The sequence below is a fragment of the Lynx canadensis genome, chromosome E3 (assembly GCF_007474595.2).
Source record: "Lynx canadensis isolate LIC74 chromosome E3, mLynCan4.pri.v2, whole genome shotgun sequence".
In the NCBI taxonomy this organism is placed as follows: domain Eukaryota; kingdom Metazoa; phylum Chordata; class Mammalia; order Carnivora; family Felidae; genus Lynx; species Lynx canadensis.
In genome coordinates this window covers 3505855-3528978 of record NC_044318.1, presented here as the reverse complement: position 1 = coordinate 3528978, position 23124 = coordinate 3505855, and the positions used below count along the sequence as shown (strand labels likewise).

The window sequence follows — 23124 nt, the reverse complement described above, 5'->3', positions numbered from 1 at the left end:
TTGCCAGCGAGCTGTCGGGAGCTGTGTGTCTGAATGTTGGGCCATGCCCAGGTAGGCCAACTGTGTTAAGGCCCTTGGTTTTGTTGCTAGCAGCTTTAGAGTAGTTGGGGGAATACAGGTGGAACCCTAGGCCTGAGGCCTTGGCGGTGATTTGCTGCCCCATCACCTTCCTTTTAGCGGTTTCCATTGTTTCTAAGTCACGTTCTGGTCATATATCACCCGAGTGAAATACCATGAGAGTCGCTAAATACTCTTACCGATCTCGCAGTTGTGATTTATTGGTCTAAGGGAAGTGTCCAGACTCGGGGGCTGTGTATCTCCCTGAATAATTTCCAAGTTGGCAGCATTGTAAGAGACGAGTCCAGTGAGGTGGGCCAAGCCGCTCATGTGCCCAAGGCCCCCAGCCCAGTTCTCTTGCTCCAGGTGACGCTGCACAAGCCAGGCGACGTCCTTGGCATTGCAGTCTCTTGCGTATTTCTCCTTACTCTTGACTTGGCAAGTTGAGGTACTGGAAGGATTCCAAGAGCAAGCGGGTGATAGCAGACAACTGAATGCAGCCATGTCTTTCCATGAAAACTGCTTTTCTTGGCTTTGTCCCAACAATGGTAGGTTGCCAAGAGAAAATGCTTTTGGCTTTACAAATGATATGGCCATACTCTGGGTTAGTTCTGGTTCATTTTCGAAAAGAATGAATACTTCTGGCTCTTAAATTATTTGGCAAATGTTTGCTCACGGTGTTTGAGATTGTATTGTCTTTGCACACCCTTTCTGAGTCTGTGGCTTCACGTGTATGCCAGCCTGTGAAGGAAGAGGCTAGTGACCCTCCTGGACTGGGTCGAAGCCACCTCAGGATGGAGCCCTTGTTTCTGTGTCACAGCTGGCTTACAAGCGGGAGCCCCATCGTTCTCTCTTCTTGGTGGACGTATTCTTTCTTGTCCACTTCTTCCGTGTTTTGGTTTAAATTCCAACCCAGGAAGGTTAGGCCTAGGGTATACTGGCGTTGTATTGTTATTACCTCTGGTATGTCATAAGACTGAAGTGAACATTCCGAGTGGTGTTTTTAAGGCGAGAAAACAGTCTAAAGTGAGAACTGGAAGTGCAGCTTGAACACAGTTTCCCATCACAAGTATTGCTACGACTACTAAGTGCACAGGATGGGGCTTGGCACAGGTTGATCTCATGTTTCTCTGAAAGTGTCTCATAATCCATCGCCAGTAACTCCAGCTGGCCTCTGCCTCTGAACCTACCTGTTCGAGTAACTTCCCACCATCATATGTTCTCTGAAAAAGATTCATTTATTTTGTTATGACCCTAAGCATACTTTTGAAAGAAATCGTATGTAATATAAAACGATTTCTCCCCAAACAGTGTTAGCAGAGTCCTAGCCAACACCTGTAGCGCTTACTATATGTCACTTACCCGTCCTAAGGTCTTAACGTTTGTGAGTTTGTTTTACCTTCACTCAGTCTAAGAGGAGGTGCTATTTTCTCTATTTTAGAGGTGACAGAACCAGGGCACAGAGACGTTTAAGTAGGATGACCAGGACCACACAGCTATCACTTAGCAGAGCCGCCCTGAGACCGGGTAAATATCCCCAGAGTCCATACACTTAACTACAACTCGCTGCCTAACGGAACGAAATCTTACTTGTGGCTGTGTTTCAATAAAACTTTAGTTTGTTTTGTTTTTTCAAAAACAGGCATTGGGCTGGCTTTGGCCCATGACGCCTGGTCTTTGTGGACTGAGCCTCCTTGTCGAGCAGTGTCAAGTGCCATGCGTGTGCAATCCGGATGTACCCGGAGGAGACGGGTTGTGCTCAGCAGGGAGGGGAGAGTGTCATGGTCAGTTCTCCAGCTGATCGCTGTGTCCTTTCTGGACCACCCTGGCCTCATCCACACAGGGATAAGTTTTAACCAGATACTCTCTGAGGCCCTTCGGCCTGAAAACGATAACCTGTCCAGCTGTCCCTACGAAGCTTACTGCTGACGGTCATGTTCTGTTTCCTATCTGTCTCCTGGCCGGCATCAGTAGCGCCCCCCAGAGCAGGAATTCCTCTGCCAGCTCTGCCGTGTAGTGTGGTTTTAAGTGTATATCAAGGTACGAGGATACAGAGTTCAGCTTTTGAAAAAAGAACGTGTTCAGTGGTCTCATTGAAACCACATCAAACTTAGCTTCTGTCGCCACTTAATGCATTTCTCAAGGCCTGGCTGACGCGAAGTAAGACGTGCGGTGGAAGCATCTTCCCTCCGGTGCTGTTCCTCCTCTGCCTTCTGTCCTCTTCCACATATTCTTAGCTGGTCACACAGCGTCGTTCCCATCAGGCTTTTAGCTCCTAAATGGGTATGATCTGATCCTTCCCGAGAGTGTGTGTTAAAAGAGCATGCTTGGAGGTGAAAACTGGGGAGAGTTCATTTGTGAGGGTGGTGGTTTACTTGAGTGGTTGATGTCTTTGGACCAGAGACTGTCTACTGGAGAAGGCCCATACATAGCAGGGGTGTGTGAGATGTGGAGAGAGCTTGCCCTCCCCTGAGACTTGAGAGGGACGGGCAGTGGGGAGTTGGCTTCCCTAGGGCAGGCATCCTTAACCTATAGGGGATCTTAAGACACCCCCCTCCTTGGGAATCTTATAATGGACCTTTTCTCCCCAAAATGCATATCACACAAAATTTCTAAGGGCGTGACTGCTCCAGCCCCCCTCCTTGCCATGGACTAGCCCCTGTTCCCCCCTCCCTGTCACCTGGGGGTTGGGCTGCTGCTGTTGGGGGAGGAGGTGCAGCCTGGGGGGGGGCCCTAAGTGGAAAGCGCTTCTCTGCCCCTCTTTCCTATCAAGGAGCAAGGAGTCACTACTATTGTAGAAACCTATTTGGGGAAGAAATTTCTACAGTTAGGAGTTTTTTTTATTTAAACTCCCCTAGTTAGTTCTTTGGTTTTCAGTGTACTACCTTATTTGATTAGGTGAGTTACATGAGTAGTACAGGTGTTCCCAGGGTTAGTGGAGTGGAGAGAGTCTTGCTGTTTTTTGGGAGCCCAGAGCTTATTTTTTGTTTTTGTTTTTTTTGTTTTTGTTTTGTTTTTGTTTTTGTTTTTTTTCCAACGTTTATTTATTTTTAAGACAGAGAGAGACAGAGCATGAACGGGGGAGGGGCAGAGAGAGAGGGAGACACAGAATCGGAAACAGGCTCCAGGCTCCGAGCCATCAGCCCAGAGCCTGACGCGGGGCTCGAACTCCCGGACCGCGAGATCGTGACCTGGCTGAAGTCGGACGCTTAACCGACTGCGCCACCCAGGCGCCCCTGTTTTTGTTTTTTAATGTTTATTTATTTTGAGAGAGAGCGAGCACCTCTGGGGGAGGGACAGAGAGAGAGAGGAACTGAGAGAACCTAAAGCAGGCTCTGTTGTCACGGGGTTCCATCCTGCAAACTGTGAGATCATGACCTGAGCCGAAATCAAGAGTCAGACACTTAACTGACTGGGCCACCGAGGCGCGCCCCCCCCCCCCACCCCAGAGCTTGTTTTTTAATTAATATATGTTGATAGTTTTCGTATCACGACACAAGTAGAAAGTGAAAATATTTGTCCCACATGCAGAGGTCAGCAGAGGAGGCTGTTTGCAGCCAGTGGTGACCTCTTAGGCTGATAGATCAGTATTTCTTTGCATCACTGAGAAGCCCTTGGGAGGCGCGTGCCTGGAGCCCTGACCAAAGCCACGGGTTTGCTGGCCCAGTGGATGTAGCGGAGAGGGCCCGTTTTACAGCGGGCCTGGCTCCTGTGGATGCTGTGCTGCGACACAGAGCTAGATCATCCTCCCGTGAAACCGGCTCCTGGGGGCATAGTCTCCTCGCGTGGCCGGCAGGCTGCCTGTCCGCTCCAGCCAGGAGCTCAGGTCCTCATGACGAGTGTTAGAAGATAGAAGCGGCTGTCTTCTGGAAGGGAAGTACCCTTCCAGCCAGTGGTGACGTCATTTGGGCCTGGCTACGGTGGCTGGTCCGCTGTTCTGTGATTGCGTCTGCCCTCAGGGCTGACGTTGGGATTTCTTTCTGAGCCATGTGTCGCAGTGATCTCCTAGAGTGTTCGTTTATTTGGTTCCTTCCCCCAGGTGCTGGTTAAACACTCACTGTGTGCCAGGGCCCAAGCACACAGAGGAGATGTGTTCTAGGAAGGCAAGTTTTATCCTGGTTTCGTGCCAAAGACAGATTTATGGCAAAGAATGCCATAGAGTCGCGTAGCGTTTTGTACTTCCCATGCCGTATCTGTGGTACGCGGCTGTCAGAGTGCAAAGAGAAGCGTCGTCTACCTGCCCATCTCCTGTAGATGGCTGTCACTCACCTACTTGCCAGACGGCTCGGGACTTCAGCAGTTTCTGATTGATGGGCCGGGCAGGGTGACCACAATTTGCTTCAGACACTGTTTCAGTAGTAAAGGCATGTGTAGGTATCGTTCAGGTTCCTTGAGCTAAACTCTGAAGAGAGATTTCCTCTTTGGATGTCATGCTGTAAAGCCCTGGTTCAGCTAATACATAATCCGCATCCCCGTGCGGTGGGGTGTGGGTAAGCCTCAGGGTCTGGCACCAGTGACTTTTCCTCCTTCTAATCTTGTTTGCGCTTTTCTGAGTACAGGGACTGCCGTTCTCCTGTCCCCTTCTCTCGTGAGGTGAGAGCCTCAGACAACGGAGGGAGCAGGTTTTCACGTGAGTGACACTCCTGGTCACAAGAGTGGTTTTTCACGGGAAGACGTGGTAGACCTTCACTATTTAATTGAGATTTCTTTATGGGAGAGCTTCCCATACTTCCTTGTCAATTTTTTGTGTTTTCTGAAATTGAACTCGGTGCTTAAGGTGCTCCAAAAGAGTCGAGTTAACACCGTGTGTGAGCTGTTGCCAAGTGAGGCAGAGCGTAGACATCAATTCCACAGGCTTTAATTTATTCATTCGTTCACCATCAATTGGACAGTTTCCTAGTGCTGCTGTTCTGCCTTCTGAATTTTATTGAAAAGATTACATACTAGTTCTCTAGCAGCCTTAAACCAGATCTGGATAAACTTCAGTTGCAAATAGAGCCCGGTTTACTAGGTTGTTATCAAATAACTGTTGGGAAATTAGAACAAATATGAAGATGTTTATTAATTGGAATTAGACCTTTTGATTTTAGTACTTTGTTTTATGCCTTGATGCTAAAAATGTGTGTAAACCTAGATTCGGGACCACATATATTCAGTCTGGTCAAAGGAGAGTAAGTATGGAACAGAAATTCAGAAATCTGCAAGTCTCTAGAAGCAAATAGTTTTGACCCCAAGCTGTAGGCTAGGACTGGAGAGCAGCTGTTAGTTCTGCCAGGTTATGTTGAGACGGTCCAGGAGGGGGGAGATGGGAGGCGCGGCCCTTTGTAAGACTGTCCTTTGGTCCCCCTGTTAGCTCTGACTGGGGAGGGTCAGCCCGGGGCTGGCTCTGGACCGAGGGGGTGGAGCTCTGCCTTAGAGCCTGGGCTCACTGTGCTTGATCTCTGGAGCTGTGTTTGTTGTCACAGGCTAAGGATGGTCCCCGGTGAACTGGACATTCCTTACCTGCTGTCTGTGATCTTTGACTTTGACTTTACCTTGCTTCTTGCCCCGTGAGGATCAAAACCACATTGAGACAGTTTCCTTCATTATTGGATGGTTAAGAAGAAAAATTAACAAGAATTCCCTGGTAAAATCTGTCAGAATGCGTTACACACTCTGAAACTCTTGGTTCAGCCAGTTAGAAAGTGCTCTGCCCAGAGCTAGTACCCAAACAAGCAGACCACCTACTCACTGCCCTTTCGCCCTGGCAAGATGATCATAGAAATGGGTTTTTCAAACCAGGTGGGGTGAACTTTGAGACTCACAGAAGCCCTTTGGGAGCTCAACGGCCTCTCGGTGTTTACTTCGCTCTGACCTTGGACGGTTGGTGCGAGTAGGAGGACAGTTACTTCTCCTTCCCACCCTCTCACTGCTGCCCACTTCGGTTTGTTGATGCTAGAAGCTTCCACGACAGCATTGATTTTCTCGTTTGTCACATTGGTGGGTTTGAGGAGTGCACTCCGTAACTGGTGGGAAAATGGTGTCTCTGCGTGTGCTCTGAACCGGGCCTGGCTCGCAGCAGGCCATCAGGAAGTACTGCTGACCGTGAGGACGACTTCGCAGTAGATTTTTATGCAGTAAAACAAATTCTAAGCAATAATTACTACATGAGTTAATTTTGTGTAAAACTTTCTGAAAATACAAATTCTTGTTTCAGTTCTTCAGAATTTCAGATAACAACTGAAGGAACCTGGTTCAGAACATATTAAGTTTCCTGAGCTACCATGTACTCTCTTTGCTTAAATCCTCTGAACTCAATGTTGAGCCTCGTTACTGGGCTTTGTGAAGAATTTGTTTTTCAGTTACTCAAGTTAAATTTGAAGTTCAGTTGAGTTTAAATTTGTTTCCATTTATTCAAGGAAAGCAAATAGGGCAAAAGTGGCAACTGGAATATGTTCGCTTTGAAAAAGGCACTTGAAAGTGCTCAGGAGCGAGATCTTCTTGGTTCTGCTGGTTTGTCTTTATTTGTGTTTTTATGTGGACATTTCAGCTGAAAGGGTCAGCTGTGTTAAGCATTGATTTGTCTGCAACCTAAAATCTTAGAGCTGAAAGATATCATGTAATTCTTCTTGTTCAGGACACTCACCTTACAAGTGAGATCGGGGCCCGTAGGAGGAACGAGTGTAAGTTACCCAGACAGAGGCAGCCATTCCGGTGTGGGGCTGCTGGGGAGAACCGATTCAGTTTCTTGATTGATCCCTAGGAGGTCTTCCCTTGGGACCCCTTCCTCCCAGTTTCCAAACATCAAACGCACCAAGATACCAGAAAAGTAGAGCGAGCACTAGGCAATAGGTAGAATGTTAGAACTTTGCGGAAAAGCAAGGCAGGCGAGAAAAGCCAGTCTCTGTTCCTCCGGAGGGCAGGTGGGGTTCCCGAGCTCACTCCTGTATCGGCTGGAGCTGGAGGGGGGCGTAGGTGGGGGCTCTTCCTTCCTGTTCTTGCCTTCAGCTACTGTATATTTTACTTTGTTTCACTAATTTAAAAGAAGAATTTCTTTATGGAACATTCGGACGTGTGATCTTAGAGAAGGTAATGTGACAACCTCCACCCCTCCACACACACACGCGTGTCACCTGGCTAGGAGGAAGCAACATGTGGCCAGTCGTTCCTCATCTAGGCCCCCTTCTTGCCTCTACCCCTTGCCTCATGGGAGTACTAAAGTGAATCCCAGACATTACATTGTTCCTTTGTCAGCGTGTCTCATGTGTGTTTTGAATGAATGGAAATGGAGTTTAAAACTGATGGGGGAAACCTGAAAGAAGTGGGCTAGTATTAAACACAAGGAGCTCCCCTTTGTCAGTGATTCTGGAAGCTTTTGTCTTCCGGATGATTTTCTCACTGTGTTGCTGCCCCTGTCGGGGTGCGGGGCGTGGGGGAGGGTGGCAACAGCAGTTCTTGTTTTGATGCCGGAGAGGATGGCAGGCAGCTGTTGCCGGCAGCTCCTTCGTCTTCCGCCTTCGGTGTGCAGCCACTTGAGCAAGTCACGCTGTTCGTCATGCAGAATGAACCTTGAGAATGAGCCTTTAATTTATAATCGAAATGAGGGTTTCACGAGAAGTAGTGATTTTTGCTTTCTTGGGTCAAAGGGAGCATTTCTGAGGCCCTTCCTTTTGTATGTGACCGTGTCGTGACAGCTGATGTTGCCTCTTTTTGTTTCAGATGGGAATGGCTGGTAACACAAGTCCATTTGGACAACCCTTTAGTCAAACTGGAGGGCAGCAAATGGGAGCCCCTGGAGTGAACCCCCAGTTATCCAGCAAACAGAGCATGGTCAATAGTTTGCCTCCCTTCCCTACAGACATCAAGAATCCTTCCGTCACCAACGTGCCAAACATGGTAAGTTGCCCTTGGCTCTCTGGCCGTGGTCTCCAGCGGGTGCTCTGGTGTGTGGGGTGTGTCATGCTAACAGTGAACGTCTGCAAGCAGACACATGTCATGGGTGATAGGAAAATGTATTTCTCATGAGGAGCACCCTCTCAGTGAGTTTATGTTTTCTTCGATGAGCTGGCAGGCAGAGGCTAGGTAGAGATGGTTTAGCCAGTCCTCCTCGGCTCCTGGGTGCAAGGAGGAGGTTCGCACCTGCGAATGACAGGTAGTAGAGCAGGAGAGCTGGGATTTTCTCACGCTTCCTCTTGGTGGTTGAGGCTGTCAGAGAAGCCCATCGATTTGTGTTAACAGACGAAGGGCATTTATGTCCAGAGGACTATATGGTGTTTGTGCGAGAAGGGTATCATGTCCAGCTTGATAGGTGGTTTCACACGTGTTCCTTCTTGAGATTTCCCACCTATGAGATAGGAACTAGCCTTGGAGCCTCTCAGCCTAACTCACCAAGATAGAAATGGGAGAATAGCTCCTTTTGCACCACAAAATGGAATGCTTTAAAATTCCAAACGCTAAGGGGGAAGTGTGTTCTTTCGTCAGACTTCACCGTGCAGTGCACACTTAGTGGCTGAGTATCTGGTGTGCGTTTGGTGGTCAGTCAAGGCCGGGAACAGCCCGCTGTCTCCTTCCCCAGGCTTGTTGCTGGGAACCCGCCCTTCCCAGCTTGCCTTCCATGTAGTTGTGCCGTGGTGGTTTAGAAAGGCTCAGAGGAGAGCCAGCGGATTACATTCAGAAAAGTAAAACGTTTGGTTTGTCTTTCGATTTTTAAAAACTTTTTACTTAAATGTCTGCCATGAAGATACCACAGAGGATTCCTGTGTATCTGTTGCCTGGCTTCTCCTGATGTTAGTTAGCATCTTCTGTAACCTTGGTGCAGTTGTCAAAACTAAGAAGTGGACATTGCTTAGAGTCCTGAAGGTTGTGAGGCTGTCGGAAACAGGGGCGGAGTGGTAAGAGCGAGGTGTCCTGATCAAGTGTTACCTCTGTTACATTCTTTGTTCTTAAAAAAAAAAAAAAGAAAAAGAAAAAAGGCGGGGGGCGCCTGGGTGGCTCAGTCTGTTGGGCGTCCCACTTCGGCTCAGATCATGATCTCACAGTCTGTGAGTTGGAGCCCCGCGATGGGTTCTGTGCTGACAGAGCCTGGAGCCTGCTTTGGGTTCTGTGTCTCCCTCTCTCTCTGCCCCACCCCCACTCACACTCGGTCTCTCAAAAATAAACAACATTAAAAAAAAAAATTTAAGAAAAGGAGGGTGCAAGTAATAAAATCTGTTCTCAAACTATTTGAAGTTTATACTACTTTATTTCTTCTGATCATCTCCCTGTAATCTCCCTGGATCTGCTGCTCTCCTTGCAGTGACATTTTGTTGTCAGGACCGTGCTGTTCTCAGCTGTGCATATCCAGGACCCGAAACTACCCCTGCTGTTCCCTGGGTCGACCCCTCCAAGCTCCAGGGCAGCGAGCCGGGACCCGGCCCCCACACTCTCCCTGGTCTTTCCTGCTCTTCCTTTTCCAGACTCCTTGTGTGGCCGCCGGTGCTGGCGACTGTCGCCTACGCCTGGCCGTGGAGTGAGAGTGTGTGCTTTTGTATAGGTGTTCCCCGTTTGTGGTCTGGGAAACCCCGGCTAATGTCCTTTCTTCTCTTTCCAAACCTTCCCCAGCGTCTCCTTCGCCTCCAGCTTGGTGGCAGAGTCCTCTTGCCTCGTGCTGCCTGCCTGCCTGCCCCCTGCTTCCAGTGACCGAATTCCTGGTTGTGGTGTGCACGTCAGGGGCAGGTTCGTTCTGGAGCGTAAAGAGGCTTCTGGTTCCCTTCACCTGGGCCGGGGCTCATGGCGATAGCCCTTTGGTCTGGGACAGCGCTTCTCTCCCCCTTGGCCCCGGGGACGTTTGGGGCTGGACCCTTCCCTGTTGGGAGGTCTATCCTGTGTACTGTGCCCCTCACCCAGCGTCTGCTCACAGCCCTTTGTCCCTCGCACCATCGCCCCAGTTGAGAGCGCCTGCTCTGGGACGTGGTCGGGGGCCCGTAGCAATAGCGCTCCAGCTTTCATCTGTGTCTGTGACACCTGACACATAAAACCAGTTTTCCCCATCCGCCCTTTTCTCTCCCTCTCCCCCTCCGTCCCGACCACACACTCTTTCTCGCCCCTACCCCCTCAGCCTTATCAGAATGTCAGGGGAAACTGAGGAAGTATTGTCTGTGGAGCTGCACTGTTTGCCTAGCTCCACTTTCCCACAGGGGCACATGTGGACTTTGTGGAGATCTCCAGCAGGTGCCTTTGGAGGGCAGGCTTTGAATGCTGTCCTCAGACATTGACCTGGAGGGCACGGGGTGTACTTGACCAGCGTGTGTCTGTGAAGGAGCGTGAGCCAGTCACAGCCTTGGTGCTGTTGGGATGGGAACCAGAGGGGACTGGCAGAGACGTGAGACAGCAAGTGCGCATAGTTGGCCTGCCATCTTTCTGAGTGTCCTCATGCCCTGCGCTTGACCTTATTTCTGCACCAGCCTCTTAAAAGACATTATGACATGTCCCATTTTACGGATGGGGAAGTTGAGGGTCTGAGGAGGGGCTTTGATTTGTTCAAGGCTACGTAGCTCCTGTCTGCAAAGCCCAAAGCTCTTTTGAATAATGCCTGGTGTGGTTTTTGTAGCCCCAAGTCACCGGGAACCCCTCTCTAGTCTGTCTCCGTTGCTTCCTTCAGCATGTCTTGTGCTCTTCCTTGGATTTTCCGAATTGTATCTGCCCCTTGGAATCCATTGATTTTTTTTTTTTTTTTAATTTATTTGTTGTTTTGCACAGTGAGGGAAAGAAGGTAGCAAAAACTGGGTGTCTTTAATGAAAAAAAATGGGAAGCTTTGATCTCATTTGTGTGTTTTGTCATGCTTTGGGGAATCAGCTTTTAAAGCGCAGCTAGATTTGGTGCAGCAGACAACTCCCCTCAGAGCCCTGGTGCCCTGGTTGGAGCTCTTTATGGAGTGATTTTAAGCCACTTAGTCGTTGGCTTTGGGGCTCTGGCTTCTCTACTCTCCTAGTTTCTGGAGGATTCCAGCATCCTGGGTAGTTGTTGAGAAAGGCTGAGGATGTAGCCATCCCTTTAATTCACCCCATTTGTGGAAAACGTCCTCTTGGCCCGCACGCCAGGATGCAGGTGTGGGTGGGTGATGTAGATAGAGCTCACCGCCTCTTTCAGGAAACTTGGGAGGTGGTGAGGTGATTGAAAACAAATAATCACAAACACAAACTGCCCCAGCAGCTCTGAGTAGCAGGCAGTGGTTGAGGTTGATGTGGGGACCTCCTTAGATGAGCCATTGGAGAGAAGGCCAGACCCAGCAGGGACATTTAAGGGCGAGGTCAGAAGGACCTGTGGCAGAAGCCACAGAGACCCCGGGGCACCGGGAGAGCATTGGCTGTGTAGGAGCCAGCAGGCAGCCAGCGGGCACGGCAGCTCTCAAGTGAGGGCAGAGCGCTGTGCGTGTATGTTGGGGGCCAAGCGGGGACCAGCTCAGGGAGGGCTTTGGGTGGCAGGGATCGCTGCGTGGTCTACGCCAGAGGACACACTTGATCACAGAAGGGCGGGTCCAGGAGACCACACACGGTTTGCCATTGGAATGGAAGTGTAGGGCCACCACGTAAGGTGGCTTGGTGGCTGTTGGGACCATTTACTGGGCTGGGAGAGAAACAGACTGGAGATGGGTGAGGAGGAGGTGACGGAGGGGAGGGCGTTTGTAACTGTACTTCACCTGTGTTTCTCTTGAGATGCCTGTGGGATGTCCAGGCAGAGGCATCAGGCAAACGGGTGAGCGTCCAAGTAGGGCAGCCGCGGTCCCACTCCACAGGGAGCGGGAGATCCCTGGGAGCGAGACCGGTGGAGGAGAAGCAGGGTAATGGGCTGCTCTCCCTGCAGCCGAGAGAGGAGAGCGCTTGAACAGGAGGCACTGGTGGCTGCCGAGATGGTGAGTCAAATGAGGGCAGGAGAGAGTCTTTTTTCTTTGAAGTCAGCGGTCATGGGGACCCTTGGGTGCTCTCTTGTCACCCACAGGGCTCCCAGCTGTCCTGACCCTCCGGGACGTGTGCTGGGATGTGCTGTGGCCTAGAGTCCCTGGTGCAGCGAGGGCCGTGGTTGAGGGTGTATAGATTCTCGGCATAATATTCAAAAGCAAATTGGCATGTATCTCATCACAGTTCTAACTTTGGCTATTGTGTTTGTAATTTCTTAACTTCTTACAGATTATTTAAGTTAGTTAGAAATTGTATCACAGTGTTACTGTATTTCATGATTCTGAGATGCGCTTTTTTTCCAGATTGTAGTGTCTTTGAAATCAGGATGTGTTTTAGAAAGCATCAAGATTTAGATCTAATAAAAAGCACTATGTATGTTGTTTTACTTGTTCATCATCTAAATTAATAAGAGTGACATAACTGTTAACATATATATTCAGTGTATAGTTTTCCAGGAGAGCTTTCATGGCTCTGAGGATTTTTTCATTATTTAAATTGTACTGACAAAAGAACAGGAGCAGATTTGGCTACAGGTAGAGGTTAGGTCGTCTTTGTGTGGCCTGGGATTGAGGTCCCTGTGGGTCATCTGGAAGGAGGAGTGTGCACGACGATGTGTGAGGAGGCAGAGGGGGAGAAGTTCCAGGGCAATGCTCTGGAAGGGGAGGCCCCTCGTTCCTGGTGACGTTGTCCTTTCTGCCATTTTCACCTGAAGAAGTCCTAACACAAGAGAACTAGGGAGCATTTGCAGGAAGGAGGGAAACTCAGGCCTCATTTGGGACTGGATTTGTCAATTAGGTCATTGCTGGCCTTCAGGACAGGTCCCGGGTTGTTTTTAACGGAGCGTTGTTTAGAAGTGGGGCACCTCTTGGGTGTGTCTAATCTGAGAAAGTTGAGTGACCGAAGGGCCTCCTCACCAGCTTCTGCGGCAGGATTTCCTTTGGGGCTCCCGGATGCGGGCTCCTGCGAGGGTACTCACAGGAAGTTCATGGGCAGGGTGGTGGTCTTGTTGGGTCTGGGGGTTCTGTTTGTTCGTTTGTTTCCTTTGCTTCTTGACAAAAACTCAGAACTCCATTATGGAGCCTTCCCGTTCTTAAAGTTGTAATGCAGGGAATCAGGAGTGCTACTTACTTGTAAATTTGCTCGCAAGAATGTGTTAGGAGGCGCTTTGTTCACGTGTCACAGGAGTTTGACGTGGAAGCTTTTTGGGCGAGGCCCCCAGGTGGCTGCTAATCCAGATCTGTCCACGGAAGGCAGACGTGGCCAGTGGAGGCGTGTGCCCCCAGGGGAGGGTCAGAGACTGACTTCTGTGTCCCGCCAGAACGACATAGCTGGGATGGGGCCGTTAACTGCTTGTGGGCGGCGAGCATTCTGCCGTGGCCCTTGCAGGGCTGTCTGTGCGTCTCGGAGTTGTGTCTCTGTTTCTTAAGGTGTGTCCGTGGACCCGCTGCGACAGAGTGCCGGGCTTCCTGGTCAGAATCTTTTAGAGAAAGGGCGGGAAATCCCTGCTTTTGTGGTCGCTGTTCAGTTTCTCCTTTCTCGCTTTCCCAGTTCCTTCTGTCAGGAGAATCACCACAGAGGGGAGTTTATCGTTTTGTCTCTTACACCGGAATCTGTAGTTTTAAACAAGCTTCTCCAGCGACTCCGATGTAGAATAACGTTTTCAAGAGCCCCTGTCCATTACAGTGTGGGCACCCTGGTGTCTAGCCCTCATGCCATCGAGTGGGCTTAGTCGGTCTCTGCCTCCCCGTTAGTACCTCACAAGGCTTCCCACCGCCCTTGTTTGTCTTATCTCATAATTTTCTGTCTCTGGTGTCCAGTTTCTGATCGCTGAGGGGTCAAGACTTGAAATGACCGAACGGGGTGAAGCGTCGTGAACCCGCGGGTTCCCTGTGGAGGTGCTCCCCTGTCCGTAACACCGACGCGGGCTCCTCGTACTTCCGAGAGGGAGTGTGACATCACTGGCCGGTTGCTAGGTCCCTCCACCCAGGGCTGAGGACTTCTGTCCTTCTGGGGAAGCGAACCAACAGCAAGTAGTGGTCACGCCAGCTGAGATCACTCTGCGGTCACAACCCGCGCCTCAGTCCTTGAATTGGAGAGCATGGGCCCCCATCGTTATTTGAAACCCCAGGGTTTGTCCGTGGGTCCGTGGGTCCGAAACCCCAGGGTTTAAGAGTTTACATCTGATTCTCTCATCTTATTCCTTCATCTGTATCTTGAAGGTCCCTGAGAAAATGTGGATACAGGGCCTTTGAAGAATAACTTTTAGTCTAGACTTCTCATCAGTAGCTCTGTAAGTCCTTCCTACCGTTTAACCTTTTGTTTTTGGCAATAAATATCAGCTGGGAAACAAAGCCTCGGCACAAAATAGGACACGTGGCAAATAATCAGGAAACTATAAATTGAAGAAGCCCCTTGATGTCAGGCACAGGCATAGGGATTGCAAGCACTCAGTCAAGGTCATTTGACTTTCTTTCCAGAGTGTGATCAGCACGGCCTTTCTGCAGTGACACCCTCTAGGTAGCAGGCTCCCTGACCTCTAGAGGCCCTCCGCCCTCGTGCGTCCTGTCAGATGGCGGGCCGGCAGGAAGGCTCTGTGTGCCTGAGGCTGGGCCGCGTCCCCGCTGACCGTTGGTGTCAGGACTTCCAACCACCCCTCATCAGCAAGCGCGGACGTTTACCGGGTTTACCAGGAGTTTGTCGGGATGGGGTGACCCTTCGAAGAACTTGGTAGAGAGCACGTTCCACCTGGATGGGGACAGTCATAGCTCCCACAGGTGCATCACCCTGACTGCCCCTTCCCTTTCCATGGCCACCCAAAATGGTTGCGAGGCTCGGGTCACCAGACACCGATTTGTCACATGAGGAATTTGCTAAATTATCAAAAAACTTACTGTAATAAGTCTTCAAGAAGAACATTTCTGGGACGCCTGGGTGGCTCATTCGGTTAAGCATCCGACTTCGGTTCCGGTCATGATCTCACAGACTGTGAGATCGAGCCCTGCATTGGGCTCTGTGCTGACAGCTTGGAGCTTGGAACCGGCTTCAGATTCTGTGTCTCCCTCTCTCTCTCTTTCTGCCCCCGCTTGTCCCTCCTGGGCAGACTGACTTCGGTTCAGAAGGAGTGACCTTGAGGCTGGGGGAGGGAGTCATGGGAGTGGCCAGTGGTCAGTCCCTTGCCTGTGGCCTCCCCTGTCCCCAGCTCACCCATCATGTTTTCTTTCTCGTTGTAACCATTTGTTCTCGGTTTTAAAATCACAGTATTTCTTATTTGGAAGATTACTTAAAAATCATTCTTGTCCAACTTGTTCATTTTAAGTTATTGTCCTTTGGGATTTAAATCTTATATTGTAGGGGTGCTTGGCTGGCTCAGTCGGTAGAGCATGTGACTCTTGATCTCAGGGTTGTAAGTTCGAGCTCCACGTTGAGTGAAGACATTGCTTAAAAATAAAATCTTTAAAGAAATAAGAATAAATCTTAAACTGTAAAGTATTCTTATTTTTTAAAATCTGTAAGCACTAAGCAAACGAAGAGAACAAGTCTATCTATCTGAACAGCTATGTTCTTTTTCTTGCTAGTTGATCTTTACCATCTCAAAGGTGATTATCACCTCTCCCCAGTTTGATAGCTGTGTGCATTTAATGAGCATTTTCTTTATTTTATGACTCCAAAGCTTTGCGGACCCAGCTGTTCTAGGGTCCTTCTGGGGGAATCAGAACAGGCAAATCTTACAGAGCAATTGTGTGTCCCACCTGGTGTTTGCTTTGGTGTCATTTTCTGACTTTAAGTGGAGGTTGGGGAGAAGTAAAGCTTCCAGATGAGCCAAAGGAAGGATGTCAGAGGAGCGTGGGTCTGCACCCCAGTGGAGATGTGGAAGATTTGGGCCATCTCCGGGAATCCCAGCCTCACGTGGACATGGGCGCGAGAGAGGACGCTCTTTCACGCCGTCCTGTCTTGGTCAGTTCCTGCTGTGTACTGTTTGCATTAGTCTTTGCAGACGTGACAGCCTATTCTTGGACACGTAACGTACAAGAACTTTTTTCTAGGAAGAACGCCAGGATAAAATTTATTCTATGTACTGCTTATGCACATCTGTGGTTGTATCCTTAGGATAGGATACAGGGCGTATAGAAAAATGGGTTTGGTGCCGCTTCCTCAACTATGTAACCATAACAATCCTGATAAAAGTACTTGTTAGATCCCTTGAAATATTAAGGAATACCAAAATATAAAAGGTTTGCTTTTCGAGTTTTTTTGATGGACAGGGGTGTGAACGGTGACTGAGTTATGGTGACAGGTGATACATGCAAAGAGCATGTGGCCAGATCTAGCACAACCTGGAGGGGGCGAGCATGCTCTACACCCCGCAGCTGTGGGCCAGTGCGCTTTGTGTTGACGTGCGGTGACTCCTGGCTTACAGTGTTCACGTGCAGGGTAGAATCGTGATTGAACCGTTGTGACTTCTCCAGCACACTCACCTCCTCCTTCCATGATGAGGAATTGCATGTGAACTCGTTCAAGTTCCAGAAATGCGTACTGCCTGTATTTTGAGGCTTTTGCTGGATACTGTTATTTTGCCTTTCAGCAAAAGCTGCGTGCCCGGCTCCAGTATGAAACAATTCTCCTGAGGCTGGGGTTGTCACTCTGTCCTTTGATAGGAGAAAATGGTATTTCCTTATTTTGATTTGCATTTCTTTGATTACTAGTGAGAATTAAAGTACTTAGGTTTAGAGACTTGCACTTCTTCCTTGAGTGGCTTAGCTCCTGTCTTTCTCCAGTTTTTCTGTTAGATTCTCTTAGAACACTTGACAAAAAAAAGCAAGGTGGTTAGCCCTCTGTCAAGGTAAGCTCCAGAGAGGTTAAGAGCCGGGGGGACTCAATTGCTCCATCACCCACTGTGCTCCTACCGCCAGGCATGCCGCCTGGCTATGGTACCCCCTTCTGGGCCCCAGTTACTTCTCCTGTAACTTGGGGTTGGCCCCGAGTTAGTTCCTCCCTTGGCAATTGAGTATTAAATGAGCTGCTGCTTGTTGGGCGCTGAACACAGAGCCTGGCACAGAGAACTTGAGAAGTAAAGACCCGCCAAGAGGAAGCGACAGAATACCTGGTGATTATTAGCTTTGTCTTGTGTGTTTCACTTATTGTTTCCTAGTTTGTTGATTGCCTTTGCATTTGTTCCCAGCAGATTTGGTCGTGGAGAAATTGTCAATTCTTTGGTAGTCTGGCCTCTGGCACTTTGCCTTTATGGAACCGTCTGCCACTGCTTCAGACTCACCGTGTGCTTTTTTTCTTTTAAATGTTTTGTTTTCTTCTCACTGTAAAAGTACATGCATGTTCATTTTGGAAAATCTGGAAAAGTATAAAGCTTAAAACGATAAAGCACTCCCCTGTGGAACTTTAACAAATAGAAATGCTTCTGGCTCCACATCAGCTTTGTGAATCATAGTCTTTGGGAGGGAGGAATGGGGAATTTGTGTTTCAAGAGGTTTTACTGGGGATTAGTTAGGGAGCACTGCTTTATATTTTCTTTTGACAAAGGCCTTTACCACCTTTGCATTACAAAATACTCATCTTAATCACCTTCTGGGACCTTGACGGTTTTAAATTTTGTATTAAAATTAAAATCTTCAGTGTTTTCTACTGATTCCTCTGATTTCTTTTTTCTCCAATGTAGAATGTTTTCTGGTTATAAAAATGGTAGACGCGGGGCGCATAAGTGACTCAGTCAGTTGAGCATCCAACTCTTGATTTCGGCCTAGAACACCATCTCACATTTCATGAGTTCGAGCCCTGCATCGGGCTTTGTGTGACATCTTGGAGCCTGCATGGGATTCTCTCTCTCCCTCTCTCTTTGCCCTGTGTGCATGTACACGCTGTCTCTCCCTCCCTCTCCCTCTCCCTCTCTCTCTCTTTCTCAAAATAAATAAATAAACCTAAAAAAAAAAAAAAAAAAAAAAAAAAAAAAACCAGTGGGAGACTGTCTTTAACCAAAAAAAAAAAAAAAAAAAGGTAGACACTTGTAAAACATTCAAACCATACATAATTATAAACATGATCCCACCCCTGTGAAGGGATGACCACCAGATAATCATAAGAAAGTTTTTAAGTTTTTTTTTGTTGCTGTTGTTTATTTACTTACTTTTTAGAGAGAATGAGAATGAGAGAAAGCGCAAGTGGGGGAGGGGCAGAGAGAGAGAGAGAGAGAGAGAGAGAGAGAGAGAGAGAGAGAATCCCAAGCCGGCTCTGCAGGGGTAGAGGAGATACGGAGCTCAAACTCACAATCCGTGAGATCATGACCTGAGCTGAAATCAAGAGTTGGACACTTAACCAACTTGAGCCACCCAGGTGCCCCTGTAACAAGGTTTTTTTAAAGAACAGGTACAAACATAAAAAGTTAATAAGGAAAAACAATGATTTTATGGTTTTATTTTAGAACTTCCTTTTTTTTAGTTTAATACGTTTAATATAGACAGCTTTTCATGAGAGCGTAAAGGTCTCCATTTTTATTATTATCCTCATGTAACAATCCTTTCACTACGTCTCACAATCTTTGCGGGGGTCGGGGTCAAGGATTTGGACGGAGTTTGGCTGGGCCTTTCTTCCCACGGGTTTGACTGGGGTCGCTTAAGGTCTGCCTTATCTTTCATGGCTGCATATTATTTCACTAGGTCTATAGTCATAATTTAACTAGTCTACCTACAGGATTTAGAAGTGTTCCCACTTTCAGTAATTTAATCAAGATATGAGGCCTGTCTTTGCGCAGACATGTGCGTGTGCTAGTCCAGTTTCCTACCTCCCTGACAGTAAGTTACGAGAAGTAAAACTACTGGTTCAAAACACTGCAACTCTCCTTTCGGATGCTGGTTGCTTTCCAGAGTTCGCCCCCAGTTGCATTATCACCACAGCACCTGAGATTTTTTTTTTCCTGTATACCCTAATCAATACCAGTTATATTTTTATTTTGGTCAGATTGGTAGGTGAAAAATGCCTTTTTATCTTAATTTCATTTTTTTTTTTGATGGCGAGAGAGAGCTTTTCTAAAAAACATCTTATTGAGATATAACTCACACCATACAGTTCCTGCCTTGAAAGTGTGTAATTCAGTGGTATTTAGTGCATTCTGTAACCATCACCACAATTAATTTTAGAACAGTTCTGTCATCCTGAAGAGAAACCCTGTACCATTTGCACTCGCTCCTCATTTTCCGTGCCCCCCCCCCCCCCCGGCCAGAAGCAACCAGTAATGTATTTTCTGCCCCCGTAGAGTTACCTATTCTAGATATTTCAAAGAAACGGTATTATACAGTGTGTGCTCTTTTGTGACTGGCTGTTTTCACAGAGCATGATGTTTTCAGAGTTCATACTGTAGCACGAGTCAGTACCTTTTCATGGCTGAATAATACTCCATTTTGGATATTTCACGTTTTGTTTTTTCATTCATCAGTTAATGAGCATTTGAGTTGTTTCTGTTTTTTTGGCTGTTAGGAATAAAGCTGCTACACACATTCGTGTGCACATTTTTGTGTGGTCGTATTTCTCGGTTCTCTTGGGTAGATACTTGGCGGGGGGGGGGGGGGGGGGTTGCTGGGTCTCATGGTGACCCTAGGTTAACTTTCCGACGAGCTGCCAGACTGTTCTCCACAGTGGCTCCACGGTGCAGTTTTCCACAGGCTCACCAACACGTGTTCTGTCTCTTTCTGTCTATCTGTCTGTCTGTCATCATTGATTGTAGCCCTCCTGCTGGGGTTGTGAAGTTGTATTTCATTGTGGTTCTGATTTCTGTTTCCCTGGTGGCTAATGGCGCTGATGACTGATGATGTTGGGCATCTATTCATGTGTTTATTGATCATTTGTATATCTTCTTTGGAGAAGCAGTCAGGTCCTATGCCCATCTTTAAATTAGACTATTTGTCTTTTTATCATGGAGTTGTGAACGTTCTTGGTGTGTTTTAGATGCAAGTCCCCATCACATCTATGATTTTCTCCCATTCTTCGGGCTGTCCTTTGACTTTCTCATGGGTGGCCTTTGAAGCAGAACCGTTTTTAATTTTAATGACATTCACTTTATCTTTGTTGTTGGCTGTTGTTCGTGCTTTTGGTGGCATATCTAAGAACTCACTGCCTAATCCAAGGTCATGAAAATCTCTTACAATTTCTCTAAGAGTTTTGTGGTTTCAGTGCTCACTGTTAGGACTTCGGTTCGTTTTGAGTTAATATTTGAGTATGACGGGAGGAAGGCCCACCTTGGCGCTTCTGCGTGTGAGTGTCCAGGCCTGCCCTCTTCACACTAGTGGTTGGGCAGACTCTTGACCCTGTCCAGGGGTCCTGGCACTGAGGCACAGGACATGTTTTACGTTTGCTGTTTACTCGTGTGTCCTCGGTTAAGGTGCCGGTACATTTTTCCCCCAAACTTTTTAGCGGAGTAGTTATCTTTTTAAAATGGTTTCCTCCTCAGAGCTCTTTCTAGGATAACAAATGCCACAACCTTTCTGGACAACAGTTTGACAACACGTCATCAGTTTTGGCAGTGGTCCTGTCTTTTGACTATTTCTGCCTCTGAAAAAATCTATTTTTTTCTCCTCAGTTTTTTCACTTAAACTTTATTGTTTGTGTTCACTTTTTCTTCCCATCATTCTAAAAATATTCTTTATTTTTCTTCTAGTACTTTTATCACCTTTAATCTGTGTTCACTGTAATCCACCCGGAGCAGATTTTTATATGTAGGTTGGTGCAGGGGTCACAGATTGCTGCCACCGCTGTCCAGTTTGAGACAACACCTGATGATCTGTCTGCTCATTTCATGTCTACACGTGTCTTTTGTAGCTCTGTACCTCTGGTGTCTGGCAAGATAGGTTCTCCCTTTAGTTTTACTGTTTTTCAGCATTTTCTTGGCTGTTACAGAAGCAAAAGTACATAAAACGTATTCGCTTCTTCTGAGCGAACTTACAACATGGCAGTGTTTTTTGTTTAAAGGGAGGTTCTCGCCTGAGCACTTTTCCTTCACTTCCCGGCCCGCCTGGGCAGGGAGCACCGAGCAGAGAAGTCGTCGGTGGCCCCTGACGGGCGTTTCTGACAGATTTCGGGAAACTTGCAGTTTGTGTAGCTCCTTCGTCCTCTCAGACGTCAGTCTGCGAATGGAGGTGCTGAAGCGTGTCCTGCGTTTGCACGCGCCTCGCTCCCTGGACTAGCCCTGCGCAGGTGTGCGAAGTCCTCGGGACGGCCAGCACAGGCACCCGAGACGGGTCTTCTGTTCCATTTTGTCCAGGACCCTGTCTGCAGTGTGTAGAGCTCGTTAGGCATCTGCTGACACACGTGCACCTTGTACTTTGCATCCATGCTCTCTCGACGTGGTGGGCTTTCAAAGTATGGTCAGTATAGTTCAAAACATGCTGAAGAACATCCCAAATGAGACACGGTGTGTTAATTTTTAGTAACCTTAAAAGCAGTATGTTTGTTTGTTTGTTTGTTTGTTTATTTATTTATTTATTTGTACTGTTTAGTTTTGAGAGAAAGAGACAGAGCACAAACAGGGGAGGGTCAGAGAGAGAGGGGGAGACACAGAATCCAAAGCAGGCTCCAGGCTCCAAGCTGTCAGCACAAAACCCGACGCAGTGCTCGAACTCACAAACCACGAGATCATGACCTGAGCGGAAGTCGGATGCTTAACTGACTGAGTCCCCCAGGCGCCCCAAAAGCAGTCTGTTTATAATTTAATTATAAGGTTAGGAGTTTTACCTGACTTTTATACGATTTATATCTTTGTATGTAGCATTTCTGTATTTTATATTTTTATTTTTTTCTAAAGATGTTGAGCATCACATGTCACTACATCTCAGTTCTTTTTTCTTTCTTTTTTTTTTTTTTTTTTTTAAAGTTGGTTTATTTATTTGGAGAGAGGGTGAGAGGGAAAATTCCAAGCAGGCTCTGCACCATCAGTGCAAAGCTTGATGTAGGGCTCATTCTCAGAAAGCATGAGATATGACCCGAGCTGAAGTCAAGAGTCAGGCTCTCTCCACCTACTGAGCCGTACAGGCGCCCCGCATGTTAGGAAATAGCAGGACAACTGACGTGGTCTCTTCAACAAGTCAGCATCATGAAAAAATAAAAGGGGGAGGGAGGCAGTAGATGAAGAACCTTAACAACCACCAGCAAATATGGGGCATGGGCCTTAATCGGGTCCTGATCTGTGCAGACCAACTCTAAAAGGTGTTTTGGGGACAACTGGAGAAATTTGCACGTGGACTAAGTATTAACGGGTATTAAAGCATCGTTCCTTTTGTTAGGTGTATAATGGTATCCTTACTGGTCTACTTCACTGTATATTTGAAATTTTGGTAATAAATGCACGAGAGAGGCCTAAACAAGGGTCCTCTTGCATTTGTCCACTCCACTCCTGTTGATTTCTGGTTGGGCTTTCTCTCTGGGGGAGTAAGCTGATCGAGGAGGAGAGTTTTCACATCAGTACTGAATGTTGCTGGGGGCATAGTCAGAGGCTATTTATCAAAGCTGTATTTAAGTTGCAAGAAAAGGGTGAGGGTACGGTTTATGTTGAGCAGTGGGAGATTGGATAAACGTATAGCCGTATGCTCATTACAAATCATGCTGTCATATCGTATGAAACAACGATATGGGACAGAGCCTGGAGTAGACACCCAAGTCGTGTGTGTGTTTGTGTGTGGGTGGGGGAGGGGACAAGACTATCGATTATGGTTTGTACATATGCGTGTACATGGATGAAAAGACTGGAAGAAGAAAAACCTATCAACTGTTAAGTAGTGGACTCCTGGATATTGGGATTTCAAGTGTTAATTATTTCCTTCATAACTCTGTTGCTGTTCACATTTTCTGCAGCATGTATATAGTACTTTCATAACCAGCAAAAAATAAACATAAGGAAGAGAAGTTCTTTTCTCTTACAAGTTAAATGCTTCTCCAGCCAGGATGCTCAACCTCTCAGTTGGGACTTTGCTTTTTCTTTAGACCATAGTTAGGCTTCCAGGAGTTGTGCTTCTGAGGCTTTTCTATGTACTTATTTTCTGAGTTCTTATAAAACCCAAACAGAAAACCCTGTAAGTTTTTAAAAATGAGCTTTGGTTCATTAAAAAATATTTGTATAGTTTTTTTCTCCTAATTGCAAGTAGCTTTTTTTAATGT

The 23124-nt window shown here is 47.5% G+C and overlaps 1 protein-coding gene across 3 annotated transcripts in view; it reads left to right on the top strand.

The window, feature by feature from the left end:
- Positions 1-23124, top strand: part of LOC115503724 (CREB binding protein) — a 128092-nt gene that overhangs the window by 50580 nt on the left and 54388 nt on the right. For 2 of the 3 annotated variants that reach the window (XM_030300057.1, XM_030300055.1), the window contains exon 3: positions 7756-7932. The exons of the other annotated variant lie outside the window; for it this stretch is intronic. In XM_030300057.1, coding sequence (XP_030155917.1) covers positions 7756-7932 — 177 coding nt within the window. The remainder of the gene's footprint in view (positions 1-7755; positions 7933-23124) is intronic. 3 annotated transcript variants of the gene reach the window in all.